At 42.9% G+C, this 17,410-nt stretch overlaps 1 protein-coding gene across 1 annotated transcript; it reads left to right on the plus strand.

The window, feature by feature from the left end:
- Positions 1-2,521: 2,521 nt before the first annotated feature.
- CCR1 (C-C motif chemokine receptor 1) lies at positions 2,522-8,423 on the plus strand. The gene is made up of 2 exons (XM_017521845.2): positions 2,522-2,690; positions 6,337-8,423. The coding sequence occupies exon 2, from the start codon at positions 6,348-6,350 to the stop codon at positions 7,413-7,415; it is 1,068 nt and encodes a 355-aa protein (XP_017377334.1). The 5' UTR covers positions 2,522-2,690; positions 6,337-6,347; the 3' UTR covers positions 7,416-8,423.
- Positions 8,424-17,410: the final 8,987 nt, after the last annotated feature.

The following is a 17,410-nucleotide window of genomic DNA, read 5'->3' on the forward strand; positions in this document are numbered from 1 at the left end:
CCTAGGAGTCAGCTGTCCTTCAAGCTTCACATGTGACTCTAACACAGCAGAAGCAACACTGGTTTCACCTACCTTCTTCTAATTCTGGGATCCACCTCTTCCTGGCCTCAAACCTTGCTCAACCAGTAGATGTGATAACCTGGAGACTGCTTTGTTGGAGTTCTTCCACAACAGCCCCTCAGTTCCCCACCATCACTGATTTGGAGAGAGTGTGTGGCTAGAAGACAAGACCCCGCGGTTGAATGTGAGGTTGAATCTGACGACGGCCAGGGCCCATGGGCCCTGCAGGTGTCAAACAAATCCACATCCACCACTGGCAGGGTCCCCTGCATCTCTTCCCCCAGCATTGATGCGAAGGCTGGGGAGGAAGGCTGTCCCAGGACAGGGTTCTGCCTAGTGCTAGGCTTCCACTGCAACCTATCTGGGGCAAAGGAAGCTGCCCGCATCTCCCCCTTCTCTCCAAGGAAGAAGAACATTGATGTGGGTCAAAGACAATATGGCAACCTTGAGAGAACACTAGAGTTTTTAAGGACAGGAGTCAAGGGACCTTTAAGAGAAATGGATGGGATAAGGTCATCCCTCTTTCCTGGTTTCTCTCTTGTCTCTCTCTGCTCCCCCCATGGTACACAACTGCTGTAGCGAGATGGGTTTGTGCACTCAGGGGTTTGCCTCCCACCTTGCAAGGCCACAGGAGACCTGGGTGTGGGCGTAGGAGGGGAGACAGAGCAGGCAACTGAGCAGCCTCTTGTTTAGGCTTTGAGCTAAAGAGAGACAGAAGGCTTCCTAGCTCACAGCTGGTTCAGCCCAGCTCTTCTGGAGAAAGATCACATGGGACTCTGAGCCAGACACTGAGAAAATCTAGATCCATATTCCTCAAACTTAAGCATGCATCAGAATCATACAGCAGTCTTTGTCAAAACCTGGATGGCTTGGCCTCACCCCCAGGACTTCTGTGTCAGTAGGTCTGGCATGGGACACCAGAATTTGCATGGCTAGCAGCATCCCAATGCTGATGCTTCTGGTCCAGGGACCTCGCTTTGAGAACCACTGCTCTAAAGGACTTCCTCACCACTTCCCACCCTGGGTGCACCTTTCCTTAGCCCAGGGTATTTCCCAGGCCACTGCAAAAGCTGTTCCTCATTGTGGTGACTTGTTTAATTGTTTGTGATCTGTGCTAAGCTGTAAGTTCTCAAAGAATGAATCCTGCCTCTTTCTTCACCACTATATCCCAAACACCTAACACCATGCCTGGTACATTGTGAATTCTGAATAAATATTTCTTCAATGAACAAGTGGATTTGCCTGGTACATCCCCTCTGTGGTATGAAACCTAGAGCAGAGCTGGACGCCTGGTCAAGAATGAGGTACTGACCATGTCCCTAGCCAGGACCAAGGAAAAGGCAGCCCTTACAAGCCTCTGTTCTCTTGGTGGGACTAATCCACCAGCAACATACTGCAAATAGCCAGGCACAAGCAGACCCCCATTTATTTCTTCAGGGTGAAGCTGAGTGATGATCAGATGCCAAGTTTAGGCCATGTTGTCTAAATTCTTCATTTTACAGATAAGGAAACGGAACCATGAAGGGACAAGTGACCTTTCAAAGCACATTCACACTGATGATTTCTGAAACAGTGCTTTGCAGTGAGGAAGGTTGGGATGTCCCCACTTTACAGAAGACACAAGGGCAGTGGCAGAATAGGTGTTGGCAGGTGTGAGGAGAGTCACGGTACGCATCATTTCTCAGGCATTTTTCACTGTGCCAGGCACTCGACATTTTTCATGTACAAGGTGACCTCATGCTTCTCCTTGGAAGTAAGGATTCAGTACTCTCATTTAGCAGAGTAGTAACGGAGACTTAGAAAGGTGAGTGATCTGCCCATGTCACAGGTGGAGATCTGGGATTTGAACTTGGCCCATGTTTGACCATCGCATAAAGCAGGAAAGGGGCATCAGAAAGGGAAGGTCAAAATATAACTAACAGACCTATATTCTCTCCATGCTGGAAGTTTCTGGGGCAAAGCCACCCTGTGAGGTTTGGTGAGAAGGGAGGTGGGGAGCAGAGAGCAGAGGGACAGTGAGCTCCCAGAGGCAGAGGGGCACACAGTGCCGAAGAGAAGCTGCTGCCTCTGTGTGTACCCATGTCAGTTGGTTTTGATGAACAGGACTCAGATTTCCAGTTTAAATACTTGCATTCACAGTCTTTAAGGAAGAAGAAGAAGGGAAAAAAAAAGCTGTCACTGATTGCAAGAGCTCTATGCCCTGCCCCCATCCTAATATACACATCCCACACTTCGATTGCTCCAAACATTCTGGGAACATCTCACTCCCACCCACCTCCCCCAGCACAGCTCCATCTGCCCCCACCCTGCCCCCAATTCCCTTAAGGCAGAGCTCCGAGGGCCAAGACTCAAGTGCCTCAGAGTGAGCAGAGAAAATCCTCGCAGTTAACTTGACCTCAAGGAAGTGGCCACTGGGGGCGTTGTGGCCATTCATGAGCACTGAACTACATAAAAAGAAGAACTTTGTCCCCTTCTTGTCATTTTGAAAGACTGTGAAACTGGAGTCAATTCTCCATCATCACACAGGAAGCTGAATACTTCCTACTCAGTCAGGACATTGAACCTTGACTTCATAAAAACTCGGAAAGCCCCAGAAACAGACTTCACGGACAAAGTCCTTGGGAACCAGAGTAAGTGGCACTTGTTTTTTCTGTCTTATCTGTTACTGTGGAGGGCAGTCTTGATCAAAGGCATGCGTGCAGCTAGGCACTCCTCGAAAGCGAAGAATTCTTTGAGGGTGGGGCAAATGTCCTAAATAGCCCAGGCAATTAATACTGTAGCAATACTGAGAATGGTGGATTTATAAGGTTGGGTGCGCAGATGTGAAATAGGCTCTTTTGCTAAAAAGGAAGGTTTTTTGAAAGATTGATTGTTGGTTACTGATTAAGAAAGTCAGCCAGTACTAAGGGACAGAAGGTGTTTTCTGTGGAAACCTATTAGCAAGAAATTACTTGCCCAAATTCCCCCATGTAAAGGAAACTGAAGCATGGTGCATAAATAAATTATAGCAAGAGGGAAATATTAGTTAGAAAATTCTCTGCAGATGGAAGAATGATTTGATACTGAACCTATCTCTTAAGAAGGCTAGAACCAAGGCTCCTCAAAATCAGCACTGCTGTCTTTGGAGGAGGTAGGTTTTCACTCACCCACAGGCAAGGAGCTGGCCAGATGGTCTCGGGGGTCACCTGTTCTGCTCTAATAACAATACATGGGTTAGGATTTTGTTCTGAAGATAGAGGGGCATGGTGGCTCTTTATAGGTATCTACTTCATAGGTGATCTTAGTGGCTCCCAGGTTTCAAAGAAGAGGTGGAAACTCCCAGAAGTTTGCACAGCCTGCCAGCAGGCTATGTGCCACTCTCTGATCCTTCAGTTTCCACATTGAGCAGCAGAACAGCTCTGGACTGTCCAGAATGTGGGGCCTGGGCAGTGATGTGCTGGCAAATGTTCAACAACTGACTCTCCTGAAGAAAAGATCCCTGCTTTATAACATTTGTTGATTTACATGGTATAAATGCTCCCAACTGTGGTCAGTTTCAAGCTACCAACATGCTGAATGTGGAGTTGGGAAGAGATGCATGTATTTGGCATTTATGAACCAGTGTAAGCCAGCCAGCACTCCACAGGTCTGGGTGTCTTTCACCATTACAGACTGCTCTCTCTCTGCTCAGTGACTTCACCAACTCCCAGGCTGGAGGACACTGGCAGTGGAGGGTCCAGGATCCAGGACTATAGCTGACCACTGTGCAGTGGCCTTGAGGCAGACTTCTGCAGCAGAATACAGCAGGGCTGGCAGATTAGATGGCAGCATGGTCCTTTGCTTTATCTTCTCAGGCCCGTCCCAGATCACCTCCCTTTAGGAACAGCGTGCCTTGGAGTGGTTGCCTGGTGCTTAACAAGTTGGGGAAATAACAAATGGAGTTGGAGGTGGAGGAAGGCAGTTATGAAGGTGACTCGGTTTACAATGGCACCTGACAATATTGACCAAACTTGCCTTTGCCAAACCTTCCAAGAAACTAGACTCATGAGGTCAGCCTCACACTAGCTGCTCTTTGTGCTTTCCAAGCTGTTTGCTTACTCCCACTGTTAACCTGCCAGCCCACTGGAAAGTGCTGACTACCAGACTGAGATATCTGCCCTCGTCAGCAATGGCTGTGGCCGCAGAAATCAGAAACTGCCAACATAGCTTTGTCAGTGACTGGCAGCCTCACTTTCTCCATAAATAGGGCTGACTGGGTTCTCCAGAGATGGAGGAGTGGGCCAGGGGATGGATTTGATGAAAAATTAAAGCTCCTCACTTCCCTCCCTAATAGAGTATCACCCCTGACAGCCAGGGTGCCCTGTATCCTCCATGCACCTTAATTTCCTTTACAGTGGCTATTGCAAAAACGTGAATTGTGTAAGCAGGAAACATTCCTCAAGGAGAGTAGGAGGAAGAACACCAGAGACCCAGGTTTAAGATAGAAATTATAAAGTAGGTGCCACCTACTTTACTGATTGGTATTTGGGCCAAATCAATTTAGACTGGTATCAGTAGATTGACAATTTCAAATGTCATTCACATGGAAGGGACCACCATTGTCCACCATTATAAAGAAAAATCACTTTCTAGATTAACTCAAAGAGATTTGGCAGGAGGGATATGCAGACAGCGTATACCAGCCAGCCAGGGACATCCTGGACATTGGTGCCTGGGACACCCTGGACATTGGTGCCTGGGACACACTGGTGGTGACAGGTCTCAGGGAAGGGCTCCTGCAGGAAAGGAGGTCTCTCAGGGAAGTTTCCTGAGAAAAATGCCCTGGCCTGGCCCTTGCCAGGCCTTCAATAAGGGGCCTGCCCTTGCCCATGGGGTAGGGGAGGGCAGTTTTCTCATATATTACCCCAGAGTACCCACAAGATAAGAGTTACTTTCCCACATTACAGATAAGGCATGAAGCCCAGAGGGGTAGACTAATTTATCCAAGGTCACAAAGCTGGTAGGTTACACCTAAGCCCATACTCCATTTGGGGAGGCATCTTTAATAAGCAATTGGAAAGGATTCAAAAGGTATGCCAAAAAAGCAGGGATGGGAGAAGTCCTACAAAGGCAACCTACAGAGCGATTCTGTTTTGTTTCATTTTTGTTTGCTTTAAGGCACCCCTGGGTAAAATTATCTGAGAGCTTATCTCAGCAGAATTCAGCTAGTCAGTGTGTAACATCACCTCATCGCTCTAGGCCATTTGGAGCTCTTCCTACCCTGATACCCAGTTTTCCCTTTTTCTGACCAGCCCACCTCCCTCCTCCCTGCCTGCACTTTCCTCTGAACCCTTTCAGGAGGTCTACAGAGTGACCGTGGATCCACCTGTGCCACCTAAGGGCTGTGCAATGTGGGTCAGGCTCAGCCCACTCTGGTACCCTCAGTGTCCTCATCTCCAAAATAATGGCATTGACCTACTAGGATTTCACTAAGCAACACCACTGGTATTTGGGGCGGAATGACCTCTGCACTGTAGGACATCCTTGGCTCTGCCTAGCATCCCCCAGTCTTGGTGACAACTACAACAAATGCCCACACACTTCCAAGTGTCCCAAGGGTACTAGGTCACTCTCGGCTGAGAATCTTTTCAGACCAAAAGCCATGAAGATCTGTAAGTTTTGACTCTGAGCCAGGACTGTTTTCCTTCTCAGAGTCCTCCTGTGGGCTCCACGGTGCAAGGCCACTGCTCAGTGACAGCGGCAGGAAAGCTTAATGGCGTCAGGGCTATGCATCTGGGCTTCAGCTCCAGCTCTGTTCTCACAAGAGGTGTGTCTTTGAACACGTTTCCTAAGCACTCTGAACCTCTGTTTCATCACCTCTTAAATGAGAACAATAATAGGACCCCTCCTGGGCTCTTTAAGTCCAGTGCCTGGCCCATGGGGGTGCTTAGGAAGTACTGGTTATGAACAGTGTGGTAAGGTCTCTGGTCTCCCTCTGGCTTTCCACCCACTGAATTTATCCCTTACAAACCTCTTTGCTAAAATGATTGAATTAATGATTTGTGCACTCATTTGTTTATTGCTCCCACTCCCTGTTAGACTATAGATTTCTAGAAGGCAGAGAGGACCTGGGTCTCTCTAGCACTTCATTTTGTCCCCACGACATGGCACACAGAAGGACTCAATAAACATTTATCGAGTGGTAGAGAAATGCCACCACTGCCTTGTCTTGACTGTCCAGAGCTCACTGCCTTTAATAGCAGAGTAAAGACAAACTCTTTTTTTTTTTTTTTTTTTTTTTTTTTTTTTAACCTGTAGGAGAAGCCGGGATGGAGACTTCAGCCACCACAGAGGACTATGACATGATCACAGAGTTCGACTATTCGGATTCGACTCCATGCCACAAGGCGAACGAGAGGGCCTTTGGGGCCAAGCTGCTGCCCCCGCTGTACTCCTTGGTATTTGTCATTGGCCTGGTTGGCAACATCCTGGTGGTCGTGGTCCTTGTGCAATACAAGAGGCTCAAAAACATGACCAGCATCTACCTCTTGAACCTGGCCATTTCTGACCTGCTCTTCCTGTTCACGCTTCCCTTCTGGATTAGCTACCAGTTGAAGACTGACTGGGTTTTCGGTAATGCCATGTGTAAGGTCCTCTCTGGGTTTTATTACACAGGCTTGTATAGCGAGATCTTTTTCATCATTCTGCTGACGATCGACAGGTACCTAGCCATAGTCCATGCCGTGTTTGCCTTGCGGGCACGGACTGTCACTTTTGGTGTCATCACCAGCATCATCATTTGGGTCCTGGCCATCTTGGCTTCCCTGCCAGGCATGTACTTTGCCAAGGCCCAGTGGGAGATCACTCATCGCACCTGCAGCCTTCATTTCCCTCACGAAAGCCTACGAGAGTGGCAACTGTTTCAGGCGCTGAAACTGAACCTCTTGGGACTGGTGTTGCCTTTGTTGGTCATGATCGTCTGCTACACAGGGATCATAAAGATTTTGCTCAGGCGACCAAATGAGAAGAAATCCAAAGCTGTCCGTCTGATTTTTGTCATCATGATCATCTTCTTTCTCTTTTGGACCCCCTACAATTTGACTACGCTTATTTCTGTTTTCCAAGACTTCCTGTTCACCTATGAGTGTGAGCAGAGCCGACAGCTGGACCTGGCTATTCAAGTGACGGAGATGATCGCCTACACGCACTGCTGTGTCAACCCCGTGATCTACGCCTTCGTTGGTGAGAGGTTCCGGAAGCATCTGCGGCAGTTGTTCCACAGGCGTGTGGCCGTGCACCTGGTCAAATGGCTCCCCTTCCTCTCCGTGGACAGGATGGAGAGGGTTAGCTCCACGTCTCCCTCCACAGGGGAGCATGAAGTCTCTGCTGGGCTCTGACTCAGACCACAGGAGGCCAACCCAGAACCAGCAGGGATGACCTGCCAGGCACATGGGGCCAGCAGCCTGGCTCTCCCAGGCAGGTTCTGACACTTGGCACAGCATGAAGTCACAGCCACTTGGGGTAGAGAGGGAGTGCCCTGGTAGCCTAGACTAAACCACTTCTGGGGCTTCAGTCTTTTCATGAGCTTCTTCCCTGGTACAAAGGAGACAAATAAGCAAAATCAAATATTCCAGAGACTGGGACTAAGCTTACCAGAGAAGGGCTTGGGCTCAAGTAAGATTTCAGATTTGTGACCATTAACATTTGTCAACAAAGTCACCCATTTCACCACTATTGCTTGCACAAACCAATTAAACCCAGCAGCGGTGACTGTGGGCTCCATTCAAATTGAGCTCTTGAGCCATGGGAGACACTGATGCATGAGGAATTTGTTCTTCCATCACCTCCCCCACCCGCCCACTGCCAAAGAAGTTGGAAACAGTGATTCCCACAGTGACTCCACTCTGAGTCCCAAAGCCAATCAGTAGCCAGCATCTGCCTCCCTCCCCTCCACTCCCACCACAGGGTTTGGGCTCTTGAAATCCTAGGGAACATAGAACTCATGAGGGAAGAATTGAGACCTAATGAGAAATAGAAATGGGAAACTACTATTGGCAGTGGAACTAAGAAAGCCCTTAGGAAGAATTTTTATATTCACTAAAATTAAACAATTCAGGCAGTGGGCAAAGCACAGGCCATATGAATAACATGTTGTGCTTCTTAAAATAGCCATAGAGGAGAAGGACTCCTCATTTCCATTCGCCCTTCCTTTCGTTCTATTTTTCGGAATCTCCCTTCCCTTTAAGTTGGGTGATATGTTGGTAGATTCTAATGGCTTTATTGCAGAGATTAATAACAGGCAAAAGGAAGCAGGATTGGCTTCCCTTCTTTTTGTTCTTCATCTAAGCCTTCTAGTTTTACAGGTCAGGGTTCTGACTACTACCTTGGACTTGTCAGCAAAAAAATTGGCCTGCTGTGTAAGCTGACAGTATTTGTAGCTGATAGGGGGTTGGGAGGAAAGTGTCTGCTAGGAAGGGTGGGGAGAGGTTCTATGTAGATGTAGGAGGCCAAAAGGGCCCTTAACTCAAAGTAGCTTATTTATCCAAAATGTTCTGGATACGTCATCTCTAACCAAGGACCCCCCCATTTATCATGCCTTTGTTTCCTTTGCCCTCAGATGTATATTTCTTTAAAAATCAATTTCCCAAACCATCATTCTCAGCAAACTGACACAAGAACAGAAAACCAAACACCGCATGTTCTCACTCATATGTGGATGTTGAACAATAAGAACACAGGGATACAGGGAAGGGAACATCACACACTGGGGTATGTTGGGGGGGTGGGAGGCTAGGGGAGGGATAGCGAGGGGGCGGGGAGGTTGGGGAGGGATAACACTGAGAGAAATAGCTGATGTAAATGACAGGGGGTTGGAGACAGCAAACCACCATAGCATATGTGTACCTATGCAACAATCCTGCAAGATCTGCACATGTACCCCTGAACTTAAAGTACAATAAAAAAATCAATTTCCTAATAACAAAACTTATTTCTAAGACAGCTTAAAAAAAAAAAAGAAAGAAAAAACCCCAAACACTGAAATTATCTGCACTTCTACTACCCAAAGAAAAAATGTGCTTACTGTGCAGTTCTGGGTGTATTTTCTTTTAGTTTGTTTTTTTGTTCTGTGAATATTTATGATAATAACAAAGATGGACTTCAATTGTACTCAGTGTTCTGTTGCTGGTTTTAATCAGCAGCATGTTGTGATCACTTTCCCAGGTCAACAAAACATTTCACAGCATTGTTTTTGGTGCCTGCACTGAAGTCTATGGCAGGGATGCACCCTAATTTATTCCACCCATTTTCTCACTATTGCTTGCACAAATCAGTTCAGCCAGAAGTGGTGACGGTGGGCTCCATTCAAAGCAAGCTCTTGAGCCATGAGAGACACTGATGCATAAAGAATGTCTGTTCTTACGGGGTGCTCAGCTCAGGGTGCCAGACAGACACAGGGATGCCAACAGGACCCAGGGAGGATGGCAGGGGGCAGAGGGGGGTACTGCAGGGCGCAGGGTACCAAGGCAGTAAAAGGGAAAAGGAATTATCAGTCAGGCACCCTAAGCTAACAGGTGTCCCATGTTACCACACAGTGACACCACTGGGCTGACCTCTCTCCTTTTGTGGACACTAGAGCTGCACCCTTACCAAGCCACCCGCTGCCTTCCATGGGAACTGTGTTCACATGTGCTCTTTATACAAAGAAGCTGCTGTCATGATGGTCTCGAAAACTTTTGTCTGGGGTAGAAGAGGTCATGACACCTGGGCTTACACCCTCATGCAGAAAATATAGACAAATATAGGCCTTAGGAGTCCAGGTAGATGCCAACTCTCCAGTTGTAAACCCACTAGCTCTCTCAGTGTGTGGAAAGGAGGCTTAACTGAATTGAGAAATATTTATCTACTGCTTTAGTAAAATAAAACTGCATCAGAAACAGTATTTGGTCCACAGTAAAATCATAATGTGGAACATTTCACAAGATCCTCCAATTCCATTTTGAAGTAATACCTGTTTTTCCCCTTATTACAAAGGGAATTTCTAGGTGTAGAAAACCAGAAATAGCTTAAACACACACACACACACACACACACACACACACACACACACACACAGAGAGAGAGAGAGAGAGAGAGAGAGAGAAAATGAAAGCACCTGCAAATCTCCTCCTCAAATATAGCCCCCCTTATTATACTACCGTTTTAGTAGGTTTCCTTCTAGCGCTATTTTCTAAATGCACACACATACACAGGCAATCACACTTAATATTTTGTGTGCATGTAACCTCGGTAACATTTGATACATAGTAAGCACTAATAAATGCTGGCTGAGTGAAGCTCAATCTCTGAGCTCCAAGTCCTAGTCTATAAAATGAAGAGGAGCCTAGTATCTACCTCATAGTGCTGAGGTGTTAAATAAAATAAAATTAGGGAAATTTTATTTTATTTCTGAGGATTAAATAAAATAAAAGTAGGGAAATCAGGCAGTATTCCTCCAACATTATCCAATAAGACATCTGCCAGCACCTTTCCCTGGTCACTCAAGCCATTCCAGCTCCTCCTGACTGCCTCCCCCCCGCCCCCATGCTAATGGAGCGCAGCCCCAGACGGGACAGCGCTATTGCTGTCCCCATTGTTTTCTTGATTTCATCCTTACAGAAATGCTGCCGGAAGAGCACAAAGGAATTCCTTCTCCCCTATCCAGACTCATCAGTTGTCAGCGTTTTACCATGTTTGTCTTAAATTCATCATTCTCTAGATGATTGATAGATAGATGACAGACAGATAGATGATAGATAGACAGATGATAGATTGATAGATCTAGATGCTAGATATAGAAAACTAGATATAAAATGCTATTTTTTTTCTCCACAATCATTTGAGAGCAAGTTACAAATATGATGCCTCATTATCACCATTACCCTCAGAATGTTTTTACTAGCAAGGGTATTCTCCCTCGTAACCAAAACAGGAAACTGATATGGACACAGTATCACCATATTATCTGTAGCCCTGTCTCCAATTTTGCCCACTTTGCCAATAATATTCTCTTTAATCCCCGGGTCCAGAATTCTGCCAGCACCTTTCCTTGGTCACTCAAGGAAATTCTGGACCCTGGGATTATAGAGGACATTACTGGCAAAGTGGGCAAAATTAGTTGTCTGCCCCTCTAGTCTCTTTCAAGACCAGTTCCTCAGGCTTTTCTTGTCTTTCCTGACTTCAGCACGTAAGACCAACGCTACCGTTGCCTGATAGACAAGGATTCCTGTATTTGGCTTACTGGTGTTTCCTTAGATTCAGGTTATGAAACTAGGGCAGGAATCACACAGAATGGATGCTGTGTTCCCAGTGCATAATATCAGAATGTACCTGATGCCAACCTTCCCTGCCGCAGGCGATGTTAAACTTTATCACTTGCTTAAGAAGGTATCTACCAGTTTTCGCCACTGTAAAGCATTTTGTACTTGTTACTTAATAAGTGACAATTATTAGTTCATTTCCTTCTGAAAAGTGAAAGCTTCTCTTCTCCTCCTCTTATTTATTGTATGTATCAGCAGGATCTCATGGGGTTTTTATTCAATGGAATATAATTTAATGTTGTCTTTATTTTTATGCACAAATTGCCCCAGATTTACCTAATGGGAGCTAGATCCTATGTCCTTTTGTTCCATCTCCACTGTACTTTGAGCGATCCCTCCTTCTTTGGCAAAGAGATTCCAGATCTGTCTTGTATTTTCCCTGCCCCAGCCACAGAAAGACACATCTCCAAGCAGTCTGGCTTTTTGTAGTGGAAACTAATATTTAGAAACCAAGATTTGAGAGCTACATGTCCTCATTGTTAGTGGAGTACTATTGTTTTGGGGCCTTCTTCATGGACAGAGCTAGGAAAAATAGCGGTGTATGTATAAATACAGTAATACACACACAAGTATCTATAGCATGTAAAGCCATGCGTTCACACCAGTACCTCCAATGACAATCTTACATAGCATTGTTCTTTCACTCTTCTCCCTTTTCATAGTTGAAACTGGCTTCCCTTACAGCAATGAAACTGGCTCTCATTGCTGTCAATGCATTCCTTTCTACATAATCCTTTAGTGGATAGTCACAGTTCTGAATAGGCCAGCCAATGCCTTCTGGCTGCCAGCGATGAGAGTCTCTGTACACCAGTTGAGTTCCCCTTCAGTCCTTTTGCGCAGGCTCCAGCATGTGAACTGCTGTACGCAGTCTTGGCACCAGGGAGAGGATGAGAACTTTTACCTTCTTAAATTTTTCATTTTTTCCTTTTAAAAAAAATTCCACATATCCTGGATCTGCTCCCTACCCCAACATCATAGGCACAATTTAAATATTTTGTTGACCTTTTCAAAGAAACAGCTTTTGTTTCATTGATTTCTTTTCTGCTCTTTCTTAGCTCTTTTCTTCTGCTTACTTTGGGTTCATCTGATTTTGTTTTGTTTTGTTTTGTTTTTGTCTAGTTTATTAAAGTAGAAGCAGCTGTGATAATTGATTTAAACTTTTCTCCTTTTTCAGAATCAGCAACTAGAGCCTTAAATTTTCCTCTAAGGACTGCTTTTGCTGCACTCAACACATTTTCACATTATCTTTTTATCCCAGCTAAAAATAATTTTTAATATCCTTTTTATTTATTTGCCTATGAGTTATTTAAAGATTTGTCAGCTTTCAAAGATTTGTGGATTTTTCAGATATATTTGTTATTAATTTCTAATGTAATTCTGCTGTGACTTACACGATTTGGATAATCCCAATTATATTGAAGTTCCTTTTATGGCTCAGAGAACGAGCTATATTAGTAAATGTTCTGTGTTTATATAGTCTAGGTTGGTTAATGTTTCATGAGCACTTGAAAAGGCTATGTGTCTTGCGTTATAATGTTTAATATGTTTAATAAATGTCAATTGGGTCAAGTTGGCCAATAGCGTTGCTCATATCTTCTATTCAATACTAATTTTTTGCCTCGTTCTATCAGCTAACTAGACAGAACAATAAGTTGCCTTGTTAAAATATTTAATTATAATTGTGGATTTGTCTGCATCTTCTTTTATTTCTGTCAGTTTTTGCTTCATGTATGTCCTAGCTCTATTATATGAAAGACATATAAGACAATTTTGTCTTTTTCATTGCCTCCTTTGTAATTAAGAAATATATCCCTTTATCCCTGGTAATAGTTCTTGTCTAGAAGTTTAGGTATTACTACCATTCTAACTTTTTAATGCTTATCCTTAGCATGGTACAGTCATTCATCCTTTAATGATGGGAATATATTCTGGGAAATGCATTCTTAGGTGATTTTGTCATTGTGTGAACATTATAGAGTGCACTTAACAGACCTAGACGGCATATACCCTGCTATACACGGAGGCTACATGGCATAGCCTACGGCTCCTATGCTACAACCTTGTACAGCATGTTACTGTACTGAATACTGTAGCCAGCTGTAACACCATAGTAAGTATTTGTGTGCCTAAACATAGAAACAATACATTAAAATACAGTATAAAAGATTTTTAAAAGGTGCACCTATATAGGATACTTATCATGAATGGAGCTTGCAGGACGGAAAGCTGCTCTGGGTGAGTTACTGAGTAAGTGGTGAGTGAATGTGAAGGCCTAGGACATTACTGTATGTTACCATAAACTTTATAAACTGTACACGTAGTCTACACTAAATTTATTTTTAAAAAAAGATGTATCCAATGATAAATTAACCTTAGCTTATTGCAACTTTACTTATAAACCTTTTAATTGTAAACTTTTTGACTCTTTTGTAACAACAGCTGAAAACACGCATTGTACAGCAGGAGGAAAATGTTTTCTTTATGTTCTTATTCTATACGATTTTTTCTATTTAAAAAATTTTTCAACATTTTCACTTTTTCAACTCTTTTTGTCAAAAACCAAGACACAAACACACACATTAGCCTAGGCCTATGCAGGACCAAGATCATCATTATCAGTGTCTTCCATTGCCTCATCTTTTCCCACCGGAAAGTCTTCAGGGAAAATCACAGGCATAGAGCTGGCATCTCTTGTGATAACCATGCCTTCCTCTGGAATTCCCCCTGAAGGACCTGCCTGAGGCTGTATCACAGTTAACTTTCTTTTTATAGTCATTTACTATCATTATCAAGTATTATGTACTGTTTATAACTGTATGTGCTCTAGCTCTACTTTTGTATGGCTGGAGTGCAGTAAGTTTGTTTACATCAGCATTACCACAAACACTGGAGTAATGAGTTGTGCTACGATGCTTCAACAGCTATCATGTCACCGGGCAATAGGAAGTTTTAAACTCCATTATCATCACATGGGACAACTTTGTCATAATCGGTCTGTCGACTGAAACATCATTATGCAGAACATGACTACATATCTTTTTCAGTATTTTATTTTAAAATATATGTTGCTTTTGTTTTTAAATTTAAAGAGAAACTCGCATAGAAAGAAAGCATGGAGCTCAATCCTCTTTCTCATCCGGTCTGACAACCCCTTTCACTTAAATTATTTAGTCTATTAACATTTTATGTAATGATGGATATTATTGAATTCAAGTCTGCTACAGTGCACTTTGTTTTCTATTTGTCCCATTTGTATTTTTTTCTCTCTTTTTCTTTTGATTATTTGAAAAAAAGTTTAATACTCCATTTCAGTTCCTCTATTGACTTTTTAAGCTATATCTCTTTATATTATCATTTTAGTGATTTGCTCTAGGGATTTCAATATGCATCCTTAATAGATCACAGACTATTTAGGATTAATATCGTGCCACTTTATATAAAATGTAAGGACCTCCTCTCATTCTCTATATTGTTACCATGTATTTTACATTTACATATATAGAAAACCCCATAATAAAATGTTTTTATTTTAAACAAATTTATTTTTTAAAAGACATAGAGACAAAAATATAATCTTTTATATTTATCCAAGTTTCTATCTGGTGTCAATTTGCCTTAGCCTGAATAACTTCTTTTAGTATATCTTGAGCATGGGTTTGTTGGCAAAGAATCTGGTAGTTTTTCCTTGCTTGAAAATGTCTTTATTTTAGCTTCATTTTTGAAAGATATTTTTGCCAGATAGAGCATTCTGAATTGGCAGTATTTTTTCTCACTCCTTTAAAGATATCATTCTGCTGTCACCTGTATATCATTGTCTCTGATAAAAAGTTAACAATTACTTGTATCATTGTTACCTCCTATGAAGCGTGTTATTTTTTCCTCTGGCTGCCTTTAGTATTATCCCTGTCCTTCATTTCTAGCATTTTTGGATTTGTGTTTATTATGCTTGGTCTTTATGAAATATTGAATTTTAGGTTGATTTTCTCCCAATTTGGGAAATTTGGGCCATGATTTCTTCAAACACATTCTTCCCCTGCTCAATTCTCTCTTTCTCTTCACCTTCATTTATACCAGTTATACACTGCATCCCCTTAACTGCAGTTTTGCTTTCTGAAGTTTCAGTAATGCCTGGTCAACCATGGTATGAAATATTAAATTGAAAATTCCAGAAATAAGGAATTCGTAAGTTTTAAACTATGCATTATTCTGAGTAGCATGATGAAATCTTACACTGTATTACTCCATCCTGTCTGCACATAAATCGTCCCTTTGTCCCACACACCTACACTTTTTTTGTTACCCGCCCCTTAGTCATTTAGCTGTCTCAGCTATCAGGTTGACACTTACAATATTACAGTACTTGTGTTCAAGTATCCCTTTTTTAACTTAGAAATGGCCCTAATAGTAGTGATGCTGGCAATCTGGATATGTCAAAGAGAAACTTGAAAGTGCTCCATTAAGTGAAAAGTGACCTTGGTGTTCCTTGTCCAGGATTTGGCACCATTAGCAGTTTCAGAACATATCACCCATGGATAAGGGTACCATACCTTTATTAGACTGCTTAATATTGTTTCAAATCTCCTTTTAAAACTCATTTTTATAGTAATTTATATTCATTTCTTGACCTTTCTTTGATTGTCTCTACTATGCTATTAAGACCTTCCAGTGTATTACAGACATTGTAATTAACAGTTCTAGAATCTCCATTTGGTTCTTTTACATAGTTTTCATTTCTCTACTGAAATTCCACATCTGTTTATTCATTATGACAATTTAAGTTTTTAAGTCCTTGATCATAATAGTTGATTTAAAATCCCTAATTGCTAATTGCAACTTCCAAGTCATCTTGGGGTCTGTTTCTCTGGACTTTTTTTTAGAATTATGGCTAAAATTTTCCTGCCTTTTCACATCAATTACTTTTTTATTGCATGCCAAGCATTACGGATATGTTGTATGGAGTCTGGACTATTATTTCCTTTAGAAAGTGTTGGGTGTCATGCATTCTGTCAAGCTTGTCAAATCTGTGGTGTTTCCTTTGGTCCCATCAGACTTAGTTTTATGTCTTGTTAGGATGTGTCTATTTTAGATTTGGCTTTAGTTTTAGGGCTTGCCTTTGCCCTAGGGCTGTGGTCTTCAAAAGCAACAGCATCCCCTGGGAACTTATTAAAAACACAAAATTTCAGGCCTTACTTCAGAGCTACTGAATCAGAAATTTCAGGGATGATACCCGGCAATTTGTATTTTAACAAGTGTTTCAGATGACTCTGGTACATGGTAATGTTAGAAAACCACTGCTGTAGGGCATAACCTTTGCTCGTAGGATGTGGCAGAGAAGTCTGTCCTCTCTGGCTGGGCCAGAACTTGATCATCTCTCAGCATTGTGCAAATCCTGGTATCCCCTTGTCCTGCTCTCAGCTCCTCAGCCGCCATGCTCTTATGGCTCAAGAGTCTCACTTTCGTCTAGCGCAATCCTTCCTTCAGCCAAGGATCCAACAGAAAATCCCTGTGGAGATTTTTGTGTCTCTTCTCTGTGGAGCTTCCTTCTCTCCAGTCCCCTCCCCTGAAAATTGTAGCTGCTTCAGCAGCCCAGGTCTAATCTTTGCCTCCTCAGCACAGTGGGCTCCATCTCCCTGCACGACCACAGGAAAAAAAAAAGTGTTCCTTTTCTCAAGGATAAGGGTCCTCTACTTCCTGTTGCCCAATGCCTGAAAATAGTTGACTCATACTTTGTCCAGTTTCATAGCTGCTTACAATGGAAAGGCAAATTTAGCACCAGTTACTCCATCATGACCAAAAGCAGAAGTCCTATTCTAAGGTTTTTTAATGTGTGTCATTTTCTTTTTAATGTGTCCGAAAATATATGCATTGTTTTGTATGCAGTACTTTTAATTTAGGTAAATAATATATGTTTCTTACTTTTTTAACATAGTTCTTGGCTTGCAAGATCATCTATGTTGCTATTTAGAACATTCAACCCATTTATTTTACCTGCTTCACAGTACTCCATAGAGTTTATTTTCCATGTGCTACTTATT

This window comes from Cebus imitator, unplaced genomic scaffold, assembly GCF_001604975.1.
Source record: "Cebus imitator isolate Cc_AM_T3 unplaced genomic scaffold, Cebus_imitator-1.0 Scaffold0, whole genome shotgun sequence".
NCBI classification, from domain to species: Eukaryota; Metazoa; Chordata; class Mammalia; order Primates; family Cebidae; genus Cebus; species Cebus imitator.